The following is a 22753-nucleotide window of genomic DNA, read 5'->3' as shown; positions in this document are numbered from 1 at the left end:
AACTTTAAAAGGCTGCAGTTAATTCATGAAGCATTGGTCGAGAATGGTATTTGGTGTGTTTATTATTCATGTAAAGTTGAACCATCTGACAAAATTTCAGAATTTTAAAAGATGGGGTTTTCGAGAAAATGGCGCCCAAAAATGGTGATTTTTGAAAATTTTACAATTTCTCGAATTTTTTTTACGACAAAACGGTTGCACACAGAAGCGATACAAATTTTTTTTCGGAAAGCAGGTAACCAGGTCTTACCAACCGCGAAAACAGAATTTTAAAATTCGAACCGAAAGTTCTCGAAAAAAATTCGCAAACTTCGACTTTTCAGGTAAATTGACGTTCATTTGTTAATTTATGTACAAAAAGATACAAATGCGCAAACCAAACTATAATAAAATATAGTTTATTTATATCCCTTTGTACATATCACAACAAGAATTATAACTCTACCTGTCTCCATAGCCGAATGGTGAGGCTCCGAAGTTGACCATTTTCCATGTCTTCTACAATTCATAAATTGCACTCCCCGTCTTTGATGGCCCATTACTTGGTGGGAAAATTTTTTTCGACAAAACTAAAACATATGGGTCTCTTAAAAACATGTCTAGTTGCTATAAAAAAAAAGTTTCAACAATATCTGAGATGATGATGGTACAATTTTATATTTTTTTGTCTGAGTTGAAATGGAAGGCACCTATTATAAAAGATAAATACGGAATATTATACTTATTCTGAATTGAGTTTCGACGTTATTTTGAACTTTATTAGGTATTAAAAACTATTACAGTCTCTTAGTTCATGAATAATATTTCGTATAGCATCTCTTGAAATCAACGGAAATACTAGTTGGATGGGTAATAGTGACTCCATCACATTAGAATCTGTGAAACATATTAGTATTTAAGGACTCAGTAAACATGTATCCTCTAAGATTGTTTAAATATATATATATATTTTTCGTTGTTTCTTTGTAGCGCCGCAAAGTATAGGAGCTCCTGCAGGATATGCGTTCTGGGTTAAAATGTGCGGAGTCCCCTTTGGCTGGTATTGGTTTCAGATTAAACAGCTCAAGTTCTCCAGCCAGGAAGTGTGTGTCTCTCTGAAGTCAATTCGGTAAGTGGCCACAACGCAACTTCCCTCATTCTTTTAAACAATACTTTTTAAAGACCGCAATAGCTCAGCGATAGACCACTCACCTCTAGTGCGTGGAGTCTCTGGTTCGATCCCTGCTCGCGCTAAGTCGACTTTGTGGTACACAAACGTGAATTCTGTCGTTTCCTCCCACTTTGTTCATTCCATCATTTTCACCGTCTCCCTTAGCCTGGATGCATAATCGTGGAACATTAAAGTTTAATAATAACTAGCTGAACCTGCGCTCTCTACACAGCGCATCATTTACATATGAGCTTGAATCTCCTTGTCATTCCTCACAACATCTGTACATGTCCCTTTACAGACACAAGTGAAAAACGTCTTGATAAAAATCGGCAAAGGGTACCATAAAGGGGAGTTTTTTCGATTATTTGTTCAATTTCTCGCACCGTTTGCAAGATTTGAGCCTACTTCCGGTTTGAGTTTCTAATTCATGTATGATCAATGTTCTCTTCTTACGTGCAGTATGTAATAAGCAAATACATTACATACACAGTTAATTATAATGTCAGGGGTATATGGTGTTCATTGGGGAAAACACACTACAGCAGATTTCAGATGGGAAGCGGCATGGCCTTGAGTTGGCTTTACGCGGCGTCCAATTGGCTTTGAGCGGTGTTGACAATTCGCGACAAGCAGTTCTGCACGCTGACTTCTCGCGCTACTGCGAATCTTGACAATAGCACAGGCGCTTATTAGAAATATTGTATTAGCACATTAACTGCTCACTTTACGAAGTAGAGAAAAGAATTACGAACACATACGTGAAAACTACATCTTTTTATGACAACTGGTTGTCATGATACACGCTTTGAAAGGTTTCCATATAAAACAATTAGTAAAACGAGCGTTGAGTCCGGTCTAATTTCCAATGGATTTTTCTTCGATTTGGAAATGGAACTCAACTTTTATTAAAGGATAATCAGGGGTGTAACCAACAGGTTGTTCTAGGGGAACATTACTTTCAGGGGGAGGAAAGCTTTTCACGCATTAAAAACAGAACAAATGACCTCTTTCAGGATATGAAAGCATTTTAACTCACCATGTATACTATACACATTATGTTTTCTCGATGCTACCTTAACAAAAGACGGATCTTGACAGTACTGAAGTTGAAAAGCGGATTGTAAGAGATAAATCAACAAGCTATTCATAAGAAAACATATGCTGTTTCTAGCAGTCTGTTTATCCGACTTTGTGTTTATGTAGGTTAAAATACTAAAGGGAAAAAACTCGAAAAAATATCAACTCAGATATTATTATACAATAATATAGTAGCGAGAGATCCTGGGGGGACTGAGGGAGCCAGGGCCCTCATTTTATTTGTAAATGTGCAATATTAGGCATAATTTGAATGCAATTTGTCACAAAATCATCATATATGCTTTCTGCATCTGAATGCACCCCCTCTTCCAATTTACAGAGAAATCAGCGTCCTTGTAATTAGGTACAGAAACTGTATTGATGATGTTTTCTTTTTTCTTTTTTTTAAAAATCGTATTTTATTATAAACGTTCCTAATTTGCATTAACTATTAAATAAGTTTACTAAACATATACTAGATGAACCTCATTTCGGGGCTGGAAATAGTTTGGAAAGTCAAGGCCCTCTTTTCCCCCGTTTCTACACCCTTGAGAATAGTAAGCGATCGAATTAAATAACAAGCCTCTGCAATTTGATTCATTTATATATATATAATATATATATTCGATTCCCGGCGGGAGCTCATGTGGAAGAACAGAAGGTATGGGACATTCGTAATATTGTTTTGAAATTGCCTTCATGCAAGATTCTTCCTTATTCGACAGAAGAAACGCAGTATGATTTTTTTTTTCTTCGTTTCAATACCTTACGTATGTGTGGCCAATTACGTAATCCTTCTTTACTCCTCTAGCAGGGATGCAAAAGCACCAGGCGTCTGAGTGGTGTCATAAATTATTGTAACCCAAAACAAACTCGACCATATCGCGTTGCTTACGAATCAGATGGATTGTTGTTGAGACCTACATCAAGTATAAGAGTATGTTATTATAGGAACAGACATGGAAGCAAAGGAGCTGATTGTGTGTGTAGGAACGCAACTTCTCTTCTAGCATAAACATAGTTCATCAGTGTCTAGGTTGCTTTCTTTCGTGGTAGTTCATTTGTTCTCCAAAATTATAGTTGACAATGTCTTTAAGGAAACCGAGTACAAGTGCAGAATTTTCTTTAGAAAAAAAAAGTGCTACGAAGTGAAGCTCGAAGAATTATTTTTTTGTGTTTATAATTTTTGGAACTCATAATAAAAAATTTACAAGAGTCAGATTCAGACAATGGCGAAATATTAATTGACATAGACAATAGTGAAAGTAGTGTTGAAGACGAACGTTTAGCAGTTCCACTGGAATAAGGTAATAGGTAGGTTATTCAGTTGCTATATATACTTCTAGGATACACAGCCAAAATCTTTGAGTTTGGTGGAATAGTATATTTACATTGTGAATAATGTTGCCAATGTATGTGTAATAATCTCAACTAGAGGAAGAGCGAGAAGGGAAAGGGGAGTCCGAAATCCGGCAACACCGCGCGGAATATCCCACAGCATTGGCTACTGCCCGTGATGCTTTACATCTGAAAAACACAATAAACAATAAAGATACATCTTAGCCTGGAGAAATGGTTATCCTTCGTTTTTCATTATCATTTGGCCATGAAACAAACGCCCGAGGGATATACCAACTCCGTATACAAATGTGTGGTGCAATGTATAACTCGTAAGATATTATGCTTTAGTTTTTAAAAATTTCAACACTTCCAGTGTACGCATAAAAAAAAATGTAATAAAGAAATAACGCCCATGTTTCTTAAATATTCAATTAGAACTGAACAATTACACAAAATTTGAAATCTGTCTATGTCTAGTGTCTTTCTAGAGCCTATAGTTCCCGAGAACTCATTGTCGAAAGGATTGGCTACAAACATATAACTTTTCTACCATTAATATATAGATACTTTTTAATTAAAAATAGAAAGAAAACCTAAGCTAGATTTTTCTCATATTTTAGTTAAAGCACACTTTTCTACTGACTTTCAAATATTGAATTTAATGAGTTTAAAGTGAGTTCTCTTTCCCAGGTTAAAGAAATGAATGGCTATCCAATTGTACCGTGAAACATAAATTATCTCATCGTGCATGTCTACTTTGTCTCATAATCACTTCTTATCTGTGGTTATGCAACCACTTAGCATTTAAAACTTCCGCATTGTTAAATGTGATTGCAGTTGATTTGCCGACAACGAATTCTTGTTTCGTAGTGATGCCGTTTCCTACATGCTTCAGAAACTTTTAGGGGATCCATCACGTCCTTTCACAGTCATTACACATGCTTATCATCTACGGTTTCAAATAGAACAGGATTGCTTTCTGTAATCAAATCTTGGACTGCCAAACGTATGTTGATTCCTTGAAGAAAACCGTTTTTGGCAGCCTATCGTTCTGGAATTACACGGTTTATGACAACCTTTATGTGAAATGTTTTTAATATTTTGTTGTACAGAACAACCTTCCAAATTCATGACAGGGTATTCATTAACACCTCATATAAGATATTACCTGCCGTAATAAGAAAATGACAAAAATATTCTCAGATTTAAGAATTTGCTCAAAGGTATATTCTGAAATAATGTCTTTATACAGTTGGTAAATTTCGTGATTTTCGTTCGTGACATATAACTCAATGTAATGTGCGCAATTTGACAAATCTGATTTAATGTATGTAATGTAAGAAAATTGTTACTTTTTTGCATTGTTGTTAATGACTGGTTTTGTAACTGAAACTAGCTACTTTATACTTTATTTTGAAATTGAAATATTCACCTTGTAGTTGTTCAGTTTGTTTTTATATTAATTATTAATAAATTTACGAGTGGACATTGAGCTTCTGATGAATTGAACTGTATCACATCTAACCTCCACAATGTGTTATGCTCCAATGGTAATGGAAAAACCTCTCACAAAAGTCGAGCCTGCAATCATTGACTCAGTAGCCAGTGGACCAAGTTTTCATAATTCTATAAATTCAAAAAGTATTTTCACTTTCGTTCCTTCAAATTCTCATAGATTGTTTTAAAAAAATATATAATAAACATGGAAAATTTCGTTGGAACATTTGGAAAAATTTCCGTCGTAGAACCTTAATACTTTGTTTGAATGATAACTGCAAAACCAATTAAATCAGCTTTGCTTCAGACTTAACAGTTTACAAAAATGGCTTAATCAGGTCGCAGTATTGCTCAAAACGGGCAGTATTAAAACAAATGATGATGTCAGAAACGGAATAGGTATGTACAATTATAATTACGTGGGCGCATGGGGGGATATTCAAAATTAACAAAAAATTGGCTACTTACCAATGAATCCTCCCTTGAAAAATGTAAAACTTATTCATAAATACAAACCTGCATTGAATCTTGATACTGGCAACATTGATCGAACTTGGGTACCGACCTCTGATGCATACTTTGGATCTGGCAATAGTGGCCTAACATAGACACCGCATTCTTTTTTATTCAGTTCATTCTATTTTTCACTCTGCTCTGTTCATCTCAGGATCTTTTTTTTGTACGTTACTTTATATAGTGGTATGTATTCCTGGTTTTACTCCTTTTATCTCCTTTCCGTTTTAATCCTTTTTACGTTGCTACTGAGGAAGGAACCAGCTGAGAGTTCCGAAACGTCAAAATCTTTAAATTTTTCAAGGGAGGATTCATTGGTAAGTAGCCAATTTTTTGTTAATTTTGGAATAGGTATGTGTTTATTTTATTCGGTTTCCAGCAAATTACAGAACAAATTTGTCCCCGCGTCGACTCCTTTTACGTTGGGACTGCTCGAGTTCTTCTCAAACATCATCGGAGGAATTACATGCACTCTAACAACGGTGGACAGCCAGTTTTGTCTAACAGACTACAGCTAACATATTAGCCTAAACCAGGAAAGAAGATTGGAAGAGTTTTCAAAAACCATAATTATCATACAGGTGTCCCAAAGTACGTGTAGCAAAACTAAAAAGTTCCTTTGTTAATGTGGTGGATTCTACAAGTATCCATGATGTCACACGTTTGTCAAAACACTTATATACCATACCATATCGAAAAGAAACACACAGTCTGGATTGGAAGAACATATTCGGGATGCCAGATACAACGATGTCCTCAACATCGTACCTTTCAAAGCACCTGAAAGATACAAAGCATAACATTGATAAAATGTCATTGGTGATAAGATTTGATAAAATGTAATTGGTGAAAAGATTATCATCACTTATGGAAAGACAGCCATACGGACCTTTTTATTGATTTGAACGACAGAATCAAAATTAAATTCGGACGTGAGCACTTGAGACAAAAGTTGGAATATATCATTGAGACCTGCATCGTCGAAACCAGCCACTCTGAAGAAAAAGTTGTACAGGATGTATTCGTGGAGTACCTGAATATTCTTATTTAAAAGTGTAAACATTTAATTTCCATTTACCCAGTCTCTACAGATAACCTTTCATTACGTAAGTCTTGACAGTGGTGACAGCTGTCAGCAAAAATTTGATGTCCAAAACATGTTTTTCTGTAAAAAGAAAGAAAAAAAAGTATAATGATTTGAAAAATTAAAAGTGAATATCTTTTGAGTTTACAGATAAGATTGTTTGTATATTGTTTATTATATTCAACATGGAATTAATAAAAGAAAACTGAACGAAGCACCAATGTGTAAAAGTTTCGGCATTGTAAGATCGCCTTTATCAGACACGTTATGATTAAGATTAATCCAAAAATAAGAACTGAAACATAAGCAGAAAGTGAAAGGAGGTCACACCTATTCTTTCCAGAACCAATCAAGATTTTCCCTTCACTATTTACATGCACCTGTAGAAAGCGTAAATTTTTAATTACTTCCCCAGCTTAAAGCGTTCGTGACTTCCTTTTACTTTCCTGCTTATATGTTGTGTTCTTACATAACGGCGATAAAAGCGATGTTACGTTGCCGAAACTGCTACATATGTGTTATTAATTTATTTAATGCTTTGAGGAGTTGTCTTTTTTTAATTATATAAAATTGCTTTCGCATCACAATTTCCATAATTCCTGTAATGGCTGTGGTATCTGTAAAGAATGCCAACTATATACACATGGTTTATTTTCATAAGTAATTTTTGTTGTTTCAGCCCCGTTGAACCAAGCGTATCTCCTGTGGATCAAAGTTCCTCCAAGGATGATATCCAAACAACGCCACTTCCTGCAAGGAGCCATAATGCGACCGCCTCGTGGAAAGAGCTGAAGGAACAGTGCACCCACTTCCTTGACGTTAATTTGCATGCTGTGCTCACAAACCTTAGTTGGGGAAATCTAGTTACTTTCTTGTTGTTTACGTGTAGATTTTTAATTGTGTTAATTTTAGGGCTATTAGAATTGGTGAAGCATTTAGGAGATTTTATTATACGCCTTATGAGGGAACTATCTAATTTTGTCCACGCATCGACTCCATTTATGTTGGGACTTCTTGAGTTCTTCTCAAAGATCATCGGAGGGATATATCTGCTGTTAGCCATGATGTGGAGGAGCTACATGCACCCCAACACTGGCAGACAGCCGGCTTCGTCTAACAGACCACAGATAACATATTATCCTGAACCGGCTTTTGGTCCGCCAGAATCATATTATCCACGTACATTTCAAGATTTTCGTCCTAATTATAAGAAAAGTAAGCGATGAGGCTTCCATTCTCGACATTAACATTTTTATTACTGTATAGTTTGGGAAATTTTACTAGTCGACAGTTACGAGGGATGATCGGGAAATAAGAACACAAAATCTCTCAATCCCATTGGGTGCTTATTAGAAGGATGCAAACTGTTCACTTGGAAGGGCATAAATAGTTCTCAGTCTCCAAACTTGTTCCAATTCTTCTTAAGATTCTTTATGCCTGCCTCATAGAAAGTGAGATCCTGTTGATACAACAAAGACTATACTGCATCGTACACATCTACATCTGTGTAAAACGTTTGCTCTCCAAGATGTTTCAAGGAAGCAAACAGATGATAATCTCTCGGAGCAATATCCGGGCTCTACACCGAATCTTAAAGAATATGCCATCAAAATCCTCGAGGACAGCCCATGTGGTGCCAGCCGTGTGCGGAGTTGCGTTGTTGGGAAGCAGAACTACGCCTACGATGAGAAGCCCTGTCCCCCCCCCCCTTTTTTTTTTTTTTTCGAATCGCTGCTCGTAGGCGTTCCAATGGTCAATTCTAGGTCATAGCATTAATGGTAGCTCCATATGGCATGAATTCTTTCCAGACCCAAAATGCAGGTACCATCACTTTCCTAACAGATGGTGTCACCTTGAATTTCTTTGTCACAGGCGAATTAGATCGTTTCCATGCCATGGATAATCATTTCGTTTCGGGGAAGTACTGGTGTCGTTACCGGTCATGATTCGCGTAAATGCGTCTCCAGCTGCATGCATAATGTCGTACAAAACACCATACAAAATGTCCAGTACTTCACTAAGCACACGTAATGTCACCAACATGTAATGTATCGATTTGTTGGATGCTCGAGGTCGACTGCGGCTCTTTGTATCACCGATATCTTCTCTATCCTTCGCAAACACTTGACACACTGTTGCAGTTCATTCCTGTTTCACACCATATACAGCAACCAGTTTACGGTGCATTAACGCCAGTGACACTTGTTTTGCCGACACATATCTAATAGCACCTGACGTATCAGTTCTCGAAATGAACCGCCATCTCGAAGTTTTCAGTAAGTTCAGCAACGGTGAACACTTCTGTTGTAGCATTCCAAACCCCAGCATTAATCTCTCACAGATACATGGCTGCAATGTTGGTCCTTTAAACAGAGAGAATCTCATTAATATGCTTTGTATTGTTATTTTCTGATCATTCCTCGTAGCCGCGACAGAGCCATTATGAAGCATGCAGGTAAAGGAAAGACCGTTCTTGTTAAGCCAAAAGTTGTTTGATTGAAGATTCCCGTCCTTTCTCGGTACTGAGGCTCTCAGCCTAGGCACTAATTTTACCAGCAGTGGTTAAAATTAACAGAAGATATTATTTAAAGTTCCGTTAGAACTAGCTGTTTGCGCTCAACAAGATATGGTTGAAAAAGGCTAAAATTGTTTAGAATTGTCAGTTAAACAACTGTTAATGATTATCCGTAAAACCAGCGGTGGATTCCAATCACGTACCTTCATTGATGATTTGGGTTGCGGTGGCTCAGTGGTAGAGCGTTCATCTCTGGTGCATGGGGGTTCTTGGTTCGATCCCAGCTCGCGCCAAGTGACCTTTGTAGTGGACAAACACCGTGTGCGTGAGTTTCCTCGGGGTTTCCCGTTTCTTCCCACTTTCTTCATTCCACCTTTTTATTCATTTCTCATCATCACCATCTCCTTTAGCCTAACCGGCATAATCGTGGGACGTAAAACTTAAAGATTTAATTTCATATTTTGTTCATTGACGATCGATCATCAGTCTGCATATTCCTTGATAGGATTCCTTAGAAAGATTCCTCCATCATCTGTGTTCAAAGTACCGACCCATTCAATACAAAAGTCTTCTAAGTGATGAGATTAGTGAGAATTGTTCAATCCCAATGAAAGTGTAGTACTAGAAAGTTAAAGGTGTGGGTAGACCCGTATTTACGCACGAGGTACAGGGCGACAAAGGAAAAAACTTCGAGATTGAAGTATGGTGTGTGAAAAAGAAAAAGGCTATCCATAAGGAAGAAAGAAATTGAAGGGAGATCTGTACTAAAAACGATGTTATTATAGCGCGCCTGAATTTTCTCATTACGATGCTACTGGTGCTAGAAGGAGCGGAGACCAATGCTTATTGGTTGCAAGTGTAATCCGTACATTTGGCTCTGTATTCCCCACCCTGTTGCTGGTTGCTCCATGTAAGCGGACTCTGCCGAATTGAATACGAACAAATAAAGGGAAGCGTCGCAAAGTAGCTACGAGGCGTGTTTTTTTTTTTTAAAGTAAGTACCATTTTGGAATAATAATAATAAAAAGGATTAAGACATTTATCGTATCGTTTAACAAACTTTTGAATACTATCTTCGTAGAAGTCTGCCGCCTGACTTGACAACCAGTGTAACAAAGCCGTTTTGACCTCATCATCTTCGTTGTAATGCTGACCATCCAGATCCTTCTTGAAACTTGAAACTTATCAGATAACGACAAAATCATAAATTGTCTGTTCTTTTCCACTTTTTCTTTAACTTTGTGCACGTAGTCTTCAGTGGTGACAGAAGCTCTCCATTTCGTTCCTCATCATAAATATTGTTGCGGCCATCTTTAGAAGCTCTTAACCCTTTTCCGTATCATTGCATTGCTCATCATGCTTCTCCCATTCACTTCGCTAATCTGGCGATAAATTTCACCCCCTGCACTAAAGCGAAATGGATGGTCGATTACCAAAAGTTGTCCAACGAAATAGCACTAGGTGCCAAAAGTTGTGTATTGACTAGTATAACATTCGTGATTTTTTTCATAATTTTTGTACTTCACCTTCATTCCCCGCCCGAGCTTTAAAATTTTTCAATTTTTATGAAAATTTTAATTTTTTGAAAATATTGAATTTTTTTTTAAAGCTGCCCAATGAAATCGAACTAAGTGACAAAAGTTGAATAATGACTAGATTGACTACATCATTCATTATTTTAAAAATAATTTGCATCTTCATTCCCTTCAAGTGCCTGAAATTTTGCAGTTTTATGGTAAATTTAGAAATTTCATTTAAAATACTAAAAAAACTTTTAAAATCCGTCAAATCACTTCAGACTAGCTTAAGAAAGAGTTGTGTTCACTACCATAACACCCATAGTTTTAAAATAATTTTCGTGCTTTATCTTATTACCAGCAGGGGCCTTAAAATTTTGGAATTTATATTGCAAATCTCAAAGTTCGTTGAAGACATTGACAATTTTTAAGAACTCTTAAATAATATCCTACTAGATGTCAAGCTTTGTGCATGGCTAGTATAATTTCGATGATTTTTAAAAATATTTTTCCTTCATCTTCGTTACCTCCAACAAGTTTTAAAAAGCAGTTTCACAGTAATATATACAAATACATTGAGCATAGTATTAAGATACATTATGTAAATTTAATAATTTTGCATTAAAATTATTTTTGATATGCAGCTTTTTGCTTGTTCCCAAAATCACAGAGAACTCACCACGAGGAGGTGGCTGCATGTAGAGTTACGCCCAGCCCATGTACCCTACCATTGGAAATTATCTCTTTAACTCATTGGTTTGTATTCAGTTTTTGTTTCGAATGTGGGCATAGTTGACCTATCCAAAAGTCTTGCTTTGATTCATCTCGATCTAAGACACCACATGAAGCTTCAGTAACAGTTCTAACACACCTCTCTACCACTTGGGTATGGCATGGCAAGTGGAAAACAATCAAAAGGACAGGTGAACCTTCTGTTACACATTTCTGTAGATCTTCCTCCGACAAATGGATCGTCAGGTGTGACTCGGTTACTTCGCATTCCTTCCAGTTGATTAGGTCAGTGTAATCCTGAGCACTAAAGTGCATTGCTGGAATACTGAACTTGCGTACAGGAGGTGTTTGGTTTGAGCTTTTTGACCTTGCATCAAAGATTCTATGCATAGCTAGTTCTCGAATATGCTTTCGATCATCGGAGAGCATAGATACCAGTAAATTCTCCGGATGCGCGAAGAAATCATTGCCCTGAATCGCTCTATCTACCATGAGCTTCATTTCTTTGCTTAAGTACCGTGGAAAGGCTATAGTACGATATAAGTTCACAGGAACACCCTTAATAGTAGGGTTACATTTAATGTAAAACCACATCGGAGTATACAGTTTCAAGATAAATGTAACCAGCTCCTTCAAGTTCAGATATGGGTCAGTAGTGCTTATGTACGCACTCTGTTAACAGTAGTGATCCATCTTGCATGGAATAATTTTCCAGGACTTCTTGATGCAAGATTCGGTGAACACACACCAGCAGAGATTGCTTTACAAATACCCCACATATATCTTTGGTCCGGGCTAAGGTTTCTGACGTCTTTTTGTTCCATGACCGGAAAACTTCCTATTGAAAAGGGTGTATAAGGGGGAGGTAAAGACTACCAAAACTCCACGTACACACAAGCCGTCCGAAGAATGAAATGGGGATTCTAACTCAAGACAGGTACTAAGATCGGACGGCTATCTTTGAAGAGAAAGCATAATTATTAGAAATGAATTTCGTAGAAGGTTTTCTTTAAAAAAAAACTGGGTGTGGGAAGGAGGTTAGGAAATTGAAAGGAATACCTCCATTTCGACGCCTGGGCTCAGAAGCTGGTATCCACAGGCTCGGCTCCTCTGGCTCTCTCGATGGCTCTGGTGATCCACTGTCTCGGATCGTAGATGTAATTTCCTAAATTTCCTGGTATCAGGCTCTCCTCCACTGGCCAGATGCAACAGCCACCTGCCAGTTCGCAGCTCTTCACCGACAGCAACTTCTTCTTCTTCGACCACGACTTCCCGAAGCGGAAGTATTCGGTCGTATTTAAGCTCGGGCCCAAGGCTCGGCTGCTATTACAAGTGAGCTTAGAAGAAGCGAGTCCCAGACGTCACAGGAGGTGTGGTAAAGGTAGGGGAGGAGTCAGGATATTGTCTCTCATGAATTTATTACAAAACAATAATAACAATTACATAAATTACATCACAATTGTAAAATGCTGATTCAGCGAAAGATAAGTCAGTCGGTCACAGGCTCTTCAGAGCACTAGTCCACAACACGTTTGTTTCTCATAGCGTAATATAATCACATAATAAAAGGTCTCTGTTCGTTTTCAAAATACGCTAAAGCTCACAAAACACGAATAACACAAACAAAAATAGGTAGCCCACATCATTGTTCGCTGGTAAAACAAATATGTATAAAATCAATAAATCGATAGTAAATCAATCACAACAGTCTTCAATGCGGGACCCAGCACAAACACACAGATTCCTTTACAGTATTAGCGGGGATTGGTAAATACTCACAATTGGTTAAAGTTTTTCCTATAGTTCCCGAGAATTTTTGAGAACCCACTGTTGCGCCATCTAAATGCTCCAGAACATGCCTTAGAATATACCATAAAATTGCAAAATTTCAGGCCCATGTAGGGAATGAAGGTGCGAATTATTTTTAAAACCATGAATGGTGTAGTCAATCTAGTCATTATGCAACTTTTGTCACCTGGTTCGATTTCATTGGGCAGCTTTACTAAAATTTCAATATTTTCAAAAAAATTCAAATTTTCATAAAAATTGCAAACATTTCAGGCTCTTGCGGGGAATGAAGATAAAGTACAAAAATTATGAAAAAATTCGCGAATGAGAAACGTAGGAGTGAAATCCGATACGCGAGATGAATTATACGAAAAGTAGGTTCTAGAATGTAGCGTCACTTATACCTTCTGATTTTTTGTTTGTTTGTTTTAAATCACTACACTTTCTTGAAACTGAATATTTAATTGCTTGTCAATTAATTAAATAGTTAGTTATTACTGACTTGTGAGGGGATGGTTTCCTTTTTTGTATGATTTTTTTTAGATTTCGCAGTTGAATAACGGTAAAGTAAAAATTTGCTATCACCCAAAAGCGTTCATCCCCTTTAGATATTGTAGCTCGAGTCCTCGTTTGTCTCCCTGGGAAACTAGGCATTGGCTGGCAGCCGCCTACTCACACTATATGACAAAAAAGGAGATGTCCCTTTTGTAATTCGTCGTAGTAGATGGTGACAGCTTTCGAAATGCTTTTAATTCTAAAAGTATCTGCATTTAAAGTGTTTCAGCAACATGTAATACGAGAGAATTCGTGCTCAGTTGCATTAGGCATCACAATCCAAGTAATGTTTAAATCCAGGATGAAAGCTCAGTCAGATGTTGGAGTTTAACATCTGTTTTAACACCGATGCTATACGAAACGTGGACCTACAGGGAATCTGAAACCACATAAACTCCTACCAGCAATCAAACTTCGGTCGGCCACATAAAAGGCGAGAGTACCAACCTTTTAACTAGAGATTCCAGACTGAAAGTTCAGGTGAGTCATGGTGATCAGGAACAGACACTTTCCGGAGTTTCAAGGTAATGCTGCATATTCACAGGGACGTAGAATAAGGAAAGAAATATTTGTATTAATTTTATAATTAAAAAAAAGCAATAGAAATAATTTTATTTGCTGTGAAATTAGATACCAGAGGGAGATTCTGTTGAGAGTGGGTCACTAGAAATGCAGAGATACGTGTAAAAAGGAATCCTTTAGTTTAAAAGTATTGAGCAGAGAAAAGTGATTACGATAATCTAGAGAGTATGAACATTGATTTCCATAAATAGTATCAAACATTTAAAGAAAAATGGAAATATAATTTAAAGGCAGCAGCGGAAACGACTTTTAATTAACGAAAAAATAGTTAAGACTATAGATCAATGACATGAACTGTTACGCTTCCTGCATTCTTCATAGTTTCATTGCAATCACAATATCGGTGATTGAACTTTCTACCTATTAAGGTCGGTTTAAAGGGACAAGTTTTGCCGATGGATGTCACTACACTCTTCGTATCTCTCTCATGTATTTTTCACCTTTCAAGAAAATTCACGATTTCTCTTACAAATTTCAACCTAGAAACTTCAAATTTTTGGAGAAGGAACTTCATAACCTATCGAAGGCAATAATCCGTGCCGATTTTTTATTTAAAATTTTCTTAATTGTTTAAATGGCTTGATTGTTGAAATGGATATCCAAATCTTTAACAATATAACTTTCAACAATGAAGAAAATTCTAAATAAAAAATCGGCACGGATTGTTGTCTTCGATAGTTTATAGAGTTTCTTCTGTAAAAGTTTGAAGTCTCTAGGTTCATATTTGTAAGAGAAATCGTGAATTTTTGTGAAAGGTAAAAAAATACATGAGAGAGATACGAAGACTGTAGTGACATCTACCAGCAAAGCTTGTCCCTTTACACCAACCTTAAAGGTGATTGCTTTTAGTAATATTTACATTTTTTATGTATGTATCACTTAGAAATTATATCGGTCTAACCCATATTAATATGTGATCGTTCATTATGTAAGAAGTCTTGTCGCTATGTGTAACTGCTGATTGTGCATTTATACTACTATAAACTTTTCTTTTAGAACTAGTTCTGTGATGACTTAAGGTTTGATTAGTCAAAGGTGGCTTTTTTCCATTATTACAGTCGTCGTTTACAAAATTATTTTCTCTTCTCTTCTCAGTTGATCAATTTGTGATTTTTATTTTAACATTAGGCCAAAGAAATTATTTTTAGTTTGTATATATATAATGGCAAATTTTGGAGGTCATTTCTGGCACTAAATCGAAGAAGTAAATTCTTAATAGGTACTTATTGGATATAAAGGTATAGGGATTGCTGTTTTGGACAGTTTCAAAAATATTACTCCAAATGAGTAGGTTTCGTCTCTGGCTAAAATTCATTTTGTGGGTACGATTTCCTTTGTTTGGCATTTATGTACCTTTCAAAATTAGGTCTTACCAGTTGGTAGATTTTTGGGATAATTGCCAATAAAAGCCTCTAAGCTGTGGCTATTAATCAAGGCATTGTTGTTTGGGCTGTTTTTGTTGAGGTTATCAGGAATCACCTCCTGAAGTTCGTCATTTGGATTAAGAGTCAGCTTGTGTAAGTGATATATTGTGAAAGATATTATTTATAGAATTGAATAATTTATCTTCCGTTAATGCTTTAATGAAAAGTTCCGTTGGAGGAGTGGAAGAAATTGATTTGTGTTAGAAAGTGCGGTTTCTATCGAAGTGTAGTCATTTTGTGACAGGACACTCCTTCCCATCAAAAACGGTAAACTCACTCAACTTCGCAAACTTTTACGTTTCGCTTACTTCGAGCGGTGTGACTGAGCGCTCCGCTCAGTAACCATCTGAACTCCACACCAGCTGTCTAAACTTGACTCAGTATAACAGGTAGAATTGAGGCAAAAAAAAAAAAATCCATCAAGGTGTCCCAGTAATGGATGCCCATGAACAGACATTGGAAGCAAAATCTGCTCCTGGTGATCGTAAGTTCCAGTCCGAATATCGAGGGCGCGGTGGCTCAGTGGTAGAGCGTTCACCTTCGGTGCTTGGGGTCCCAGGTTCGATCCCAACTCGCGACGTGTGGACTTTGTGGTGGACAAACACCGTGCTCGTGGGTTTTCTCGGGGTTCTCCCGTTTCATTCCACCATTGCATTCATTTCTCATCATCACAGTCTCCTTTAGCCTAACCGGCATAATCGTGGGACGTAAAACTTAAAGATTTCATTTTTTTCCCAGTCTGAATATCGTACAGCCCATCTACAAGTGAAAATTATAATGTCTCAGTAATTGGGACTTAATTGGTTCACGATTAAATCTAACATTTTAAATATGATACCTTTGTAAAACAAAGTAATTATCTTCAGCTTGAAAAGTACTAGTCATATACGTTCATATATGTTCCTATTAGTTTGGACATCGCATCACATAAACGGAATAATACTTTTGTATAAGATTGAGGCTTTCTGAAAGAAGACTCAAGAGCTCAGTTTGGTACACCATGTCTAACCACGGTGAAATAAGAGTGATACTTGTAATAAATATCGCGTATTAATTTGTTCTTCTAATGAACATGAAATATTGCAAAGAAATATAATGTACCTTGCATCTTTCGAACTAATACCAACAATGCAAATGAGGAGTAGGTTATAGTAATGTTATTTAGCTTTTTTTATTTCTTATATCAAACTTACTCTCGTTTTGGCCATTCATTTCAGTCAACAATAGAAATGAAGTGTTTGTTTTACAAAGAAGTGTTAATTTGAGTCGTCATAATCGATTATAGAACTAAGAGGCTCAGACGAAAATTTGATTAACATTTAGATCTTAATATGTAATACATTAAAAACGTTCCTGATACGTGTTTACTACTATTTGTACGTATTACTACTTACCAAAAGATTACAAAAGAAAATATCTGAATTTATATAATTAATTCTCTTCACAAAATTAAGAATGTTAAAGGGTTCACTTCTTTCATATTACGGTGCTCAGATATTTCTTATAATTTATTCTTTAAGTTGACAACGTATGACTACATGATATATACCTTAAGAAAGTCACTAATTTAAGCAGTAAATTATTGAGGGGTAATAATTCAATATATATTATTTCTGTAGCCAGCGTAGTTGTTGGACTACTTCAACTAACGCCATCCGCGTTGAAGTATTAAGTGAGGAGTATTCTTCCGCTAACTGGATATTAATCTAGCAAAGAAAGATCAAATTATAATAATTATTGCATAAAACTTTCATTGGCCGGCCTTTTATTAATATAAACGATTACTGACATTTTCGTGAATTACCAAACTAATGTTAAACGTTTCCACCACATCGTAGAGCTCCTACCTCTCTATCCCGTAGGAAAGAAACAAAAGGTTGAAGTCACTGTTCAACGCGTTCTTCTTCTTCTCAGACACTGAAAATCACTTTCACTACGCAGTGTATCACAGTGCTTGCTTCAGAACGAATTAATTGAATTTATGATGGATCAGTCACGTTATAAGCTGTCTGTACTTCAAGCTGTCATTTAATTACCAAAATACAGGGTTTGCATAAATGATTGATCCATTTTCAGAAGGTTATATTTTCAAAAGTATTACACCTACACACATGAGAGATATATGAAAAGAACCACAAACTCACTAAATTTATACACCCTCTACAAATGTTCGATATATGCCCCTTTGGTGACGCAACACACGTCCAGACGACGTCTTTTATCTTGCATTTCCTGCATTTTCGACAGGTACTAACCCCGTTCTGCCACCTGGAATACACAAGACAAACTTGAGGAATTTGTGGTTCTTTTCATATATTTTTCATGTGTGTACATGTAGTACTTTTGAAAATATAACCTTTTCAAAATCAATTAATTATTTACGCTAACCCTGTATTTTTAAATAAACCTTCCATTTCATTATGGAATATCGCATCATAATTGGTCAGGTTGTCTATCGGTCACGAAAGTCATGCAAAAGTCACAAAATCAGAAAATTGTCACGAAATTTACCTTTTGAGTCACGACTTTTTTTATCTGTATAAATATAAGTAGAGAATTTAATATTTTGTTTTATAAAACTTCAAAATATACCGCCAAAAATGTCTATGGTCGAGTTTAGACGCTACCAAATCGGGAGCAAAACATGCTTCTATCGCATACATGAAATTTCGGCCTCATTCGCACCTAAATTCGCTCTTGACATTGTCCTTCAGCTGGCATCATTGAGCAGTGGCGATGTAAATCGCATCGCCGAAATCACGTACACATCTAACCAGTTTATTCAACTGTGAGAAGACACAAAGTTCTTGTCGCTCCAGGAAACAGCCTGGATAAGTGCTAAAGAATATAGGTACTGTTTTTAGTTTTTGAATCTCGACATTTTATGGTCTGGTAAAGAAAAGGTCACGAAAAAGTCATGAACCTTCGACTTTGGAATTTTAGTAGACACCCTGTTGATAACTTTCCATTGAACTACATCATACCGTTGTCAAGAGAAATGGTGGCTCAGTGATAAAACTTTCGCCTCTAGTGCCACTATCCTTGGTTCGATCTCAGGCCAAATGAGTTTATGGTGTACAACATCGTATCCGTGTGTTTTCTCATGTTTCTCCCACATTATCATTCCACCGATTATTTTACTCTCACTTTCATCCGTGTGTTTTAGTCTAAAGGGCATAACATTAAATTGGGATGTTATACATTAAATTGTAAATCATTTAATTTTTCTTATCCTGTCGTTGTTAGAGATGTAGTCTGAATATTTAAAATTCCAGTGGAATCAATCCTAAATTAGATAAGAATTTGAATCTGGTGACTAATATTAACTAATTTTGTACTAACATATTTACAGAGCTCCTTCGTGGCTAAGCGGTTAGCGTACGCGCCTTTGGCGTGTGAGACCCGGGTTCGATTCCCGGCGAGAGCTCATGTGGTTGGGATTCCATGTTAATCAGTAGGTTCACGTCTCATATAGCCTTGCTGCTGAACGGGACGCTAAACTCAAAATCAACTCCGCTCAACTCAACGTATTTACAAACAATAAAGGCTCATGTATATACAATGGCTGCAGAACCTTAACTTTGCCACTGGAAAGAAATCTTCAAGAAATAAGTATTATACAAAGTATTTTGCAGTCAAATTCAAATTCGAGTTTCTGTAGTTTAAATACAATTCCTCATCTTTCACTACACTGGCGTTGAAAAAGGTTTCAGATAACAGAAGTCTATTCTATAGAATTAAATTATTATTGGAAGAGTCTTTCTATTTAGGACCTAAATTCGCAGTTCGAATAATTAAAAACAAAGAAGAATAGTGTAACTTACTTTAATCATTTGTTGAATGAAAGTTAAATAGGAAGTCAATTGCTTTTGCTTGTGTTGTTCAAGATGTGTTCAAAATTGTGTAGTGCTCTCAAGATGGTTAGAGATAGAGCACAAGTTTTCAAATTAAATCTTGAGAGTGGGTGTTCAAGTTATGCTCTTTAGGCCGAGGTATTGATTGATGTTGAAACAAAAAGGGTGATCACAAAATAATTGCTGTAAGCAATGGACAGACCTTAAGGATACGATTATATTTACCATCAAGTTCATTTAAACATTCCCACTAAAGCTGATTGCTCTACCATTCACACAGCGTGGTTCTAAAGAGCACAACTTTGACTGTTGAATCGAACATTCCACAGTGTGAGCTTATGGTACAGAGTTATACATACTGTATAAGTTTTGCCGGATTACTCCTAGTATTCACTCCTTGGTAGATATTAACATTATTTATTTCCATTTATCGTCTTTGTTGTTAATATTTTATCCATTAATACTTTGCCTCAATTCACATGAAATCTTCCATTCGAATAAAGTCTTCCGCATCAGTTCAGTCAAGTTGGGTGGGAAGTAATGCTTCAGGCGATAACTTAATGCAGTGGTTCTCAACCTAATTACTATCACGAATCCGATTTTATCACATCCTCTTGCCAGTGACCCCCTTATAATTTCTAGTTTCTAATAAGCTTGTGTGGAATTTTTAATATCCTATTTAGGAGATCTCACGATATCTATCTATTTCTATAATAGTAGAATCCATTTCTTGTGTATAGTTGATTCAGTAACTACCCTAAAAACGAATGGATTAAAACCAGTTTGGTCAGTTCATTCACCTTCCGCTTATCTTCGCGACCCGTAGGTTGAAAAAAACCCTGCTTTAATGAAAATGACTCTTATCACCACCATTTGAGATTGAAAGAGACTAACTCCAAAGAGTATATATATTTTGGAGATACAATTAAATGTAAGAGCAGCTCGGTAGGTAGCAGCTATTGTTGTTGTGGAATAGATGTAAAGTTAATAAGTAATAAGTACTGAAACTATAATGCAAGAGAATAATTATTTCTAATTTTAAAAGCTCTTGGATTATTTTGTAAAATAGTGACTGTTTTAAAGTTCCTTTTATATTATTTTTTTCTTTATATATGAATGTATATTTTTCTATACATTTTGGTGTCAAAATAAAGCTCAAATACTTTACATAAAGTACTTTTATTTCTGATGAATTAATACAAAGTTGCCAGTAAAAGACTTTGATTTTAATAGCGCTTGGTGTAATTTAGAAACAATGTGGCTTTATTGATTGAAGCCATGAAGTGATTTCAGAATATATTGATAGATAAGAGAAGCAGCCTAGAAGAAAAGGACAATGGCGACGTTTTGAACACTGAAATGAGTTCCTGTTAATTTTACAATTGCAGTAATCTGTGAATTCAGATTGACCCACATTTACCTACCTGTACCTTTTTCTATAAGCAGGAAAAATCAAAGCTATATTTATAGTTTTGATATATGCGTTGATTGTTTTGATTTCTCCTACTTGTGAAAAAAGGTACAGATAGGTCCTTACCTATATATTCAATGCTACTAGGCGATTCGTTTTTTTTTTTTTTTTTTTACAATGCGTAAATTAATAAACAATAAAAAGTATATTTCAGAAGACTAATTGCTATTTAGAACTCCTTCGTGGCTAAGCGGTTAGCGTACGCGCCTTTGGCGTGGGAGACCCGGGTTCGATTCCCGGTTGGAACCCATGTGGTTCGGATTCCATGATAATCAGTAGGTCTCGTCTCATATAACCTCGGTGCTGGAAGAGACGGTAAACTCAAAATCAACTCAACTAATAACTCTTTAGTGTATCACATTCCGAACGAAGGACATAGTTTTCAAGACATAAAAAATTCGATTTTCTCAGAAACTACGCATGACAATTGAAACATCATTTTCTTCAGTTCAATAAAGTCTACCGATTGTTGTATGTTTCATCTCTTTGGATATATATATTCTCCAATTTCTGAGTTCTACCAAATATATATCTGGAATGTTTTTTGCTTATCCTGAAAAGATGTGGTTTTAACACAGCGATTCTTCGAGGCGAAGCGACGATATATAAACCTTAAATAACATTCACAACAAAGGTTCTATAACAGAATGGGCGATTACAGTGTATTTCCTCTTGGTAGAACTCAGAAATTGGAGGAAATACACTGTAATCGCCCATTCTGTTATAGAACCTTTGTTGTGAATGTTATTTAAGGTTTATATATCGTCGCTTCGCCTCGAAGAATCGCTGTGTTAAAACCACATCTTCTCAGGATAAACAAAAAACATTCCAAACTCTTAAAATTTTGCCAGATACACGGTAACACTTGAAAAATATCATAAAATTGGTTCTGCGTATGTTATGCACTGGACATTGTTGTAGCTTGCTTCAACAATATTATTATTTTTGTGTCTATTGCGCCTTTATAAGCACATAGGGGATTTGTATACATTAATCGATACGTACATGATGAGAAAACCTAAAGCCTTTAATTCCAATCTATTATTCTTTCATTGTTGTGGCGAAACAATTGAATATTCACTTATCACATTATAAAGGACGCTACCTGACAGATTTCAGGTTTATTTGCAACTCATAACTCATTTACGACAAAAATGTAACATAGCGGTTCTTCGAGGCGCAGCGACGCGATATCTATTTCTCTGCAATTGTGTTATTTTGCAGGTGGTTCTAATAGTTTATTGCTTTTAGTACAATGTTAATGTATCTATGTTGTTATATTTTTTTTAATATATACATATATATTGCATTGTAATTTATCTACTATTGAACTAATCAAAATGGTGGCTTGTTTCAGGGAATTCAAACTACAGACATAACGATATTGGATTACTCTCTAAATTTTTATACGTGAGTTTTAGTAGTGGGAAAAATTTATGAGCATGGGTGGCATATTTTTAAATCACTCTCGAGCCTAGCCATAGGAACTGAATATGCTGTTCTGATTAGTTGAAGTTTTCCGTTTCTCACCACGTAGCATACATATAGCACAAATCAAAGATTGGCTGTTATCGGTTCTCGTAGCCGAGCGTGCTAGCGCAACAGGCTAGTAATCGTAATCGCTTTTGGCGTGGGTTCAAACCCTGCTCA

At 36.2% G+C, this 22753-nt stretch overlaps 1 protein-coding gene across 3 annotated transcripts in view; it reads left to right on the top strand.

Moving 5' to 3' along the window:
* The window catches only part of LOC145669474 (uncharacterized), a 68071-nt gene that overhangs the window by 22176 nt on the left and 23142 nt on the right, over positions 1 to 22753 (top strand). For 2 of the 3 annotated variants that reach the window (XM_081737648.1, XM_081737649.1), the window contains exon 5: positions 970 to 1108. In XM_081737648.1, the coding sequence (XP_081593774.1) occupies positions 970 to 1108 (139 nt within the window). Of the gene's footprint in view, positions 1 to 969; positions 1109 to 7344; positions 20800 to 22753 lie in introns of those variants that run through there. The other variant, XM_081737650.1, reaches the window with a different exon arrangement.

The sequence above is a fragment of the Thermobia domestica genome, chromosome 14 (assembly GCF_964235325.1).
Source record: "Thermobia domestica chromosome 14, izTheDome1.hap1.1, whole genome shotgun sequence".
Taxonomy (NCBI): Eukaryota; Metazoa; Arthropoda; class Insecta; order Zygentoma; family Lepismatidae; genus Thermobia; species Thermobia domestica.
Note: the sequence above shows the minus strand (reverse complement) of the source record. Positions and strands in the feature narration are given on the sequence as shown.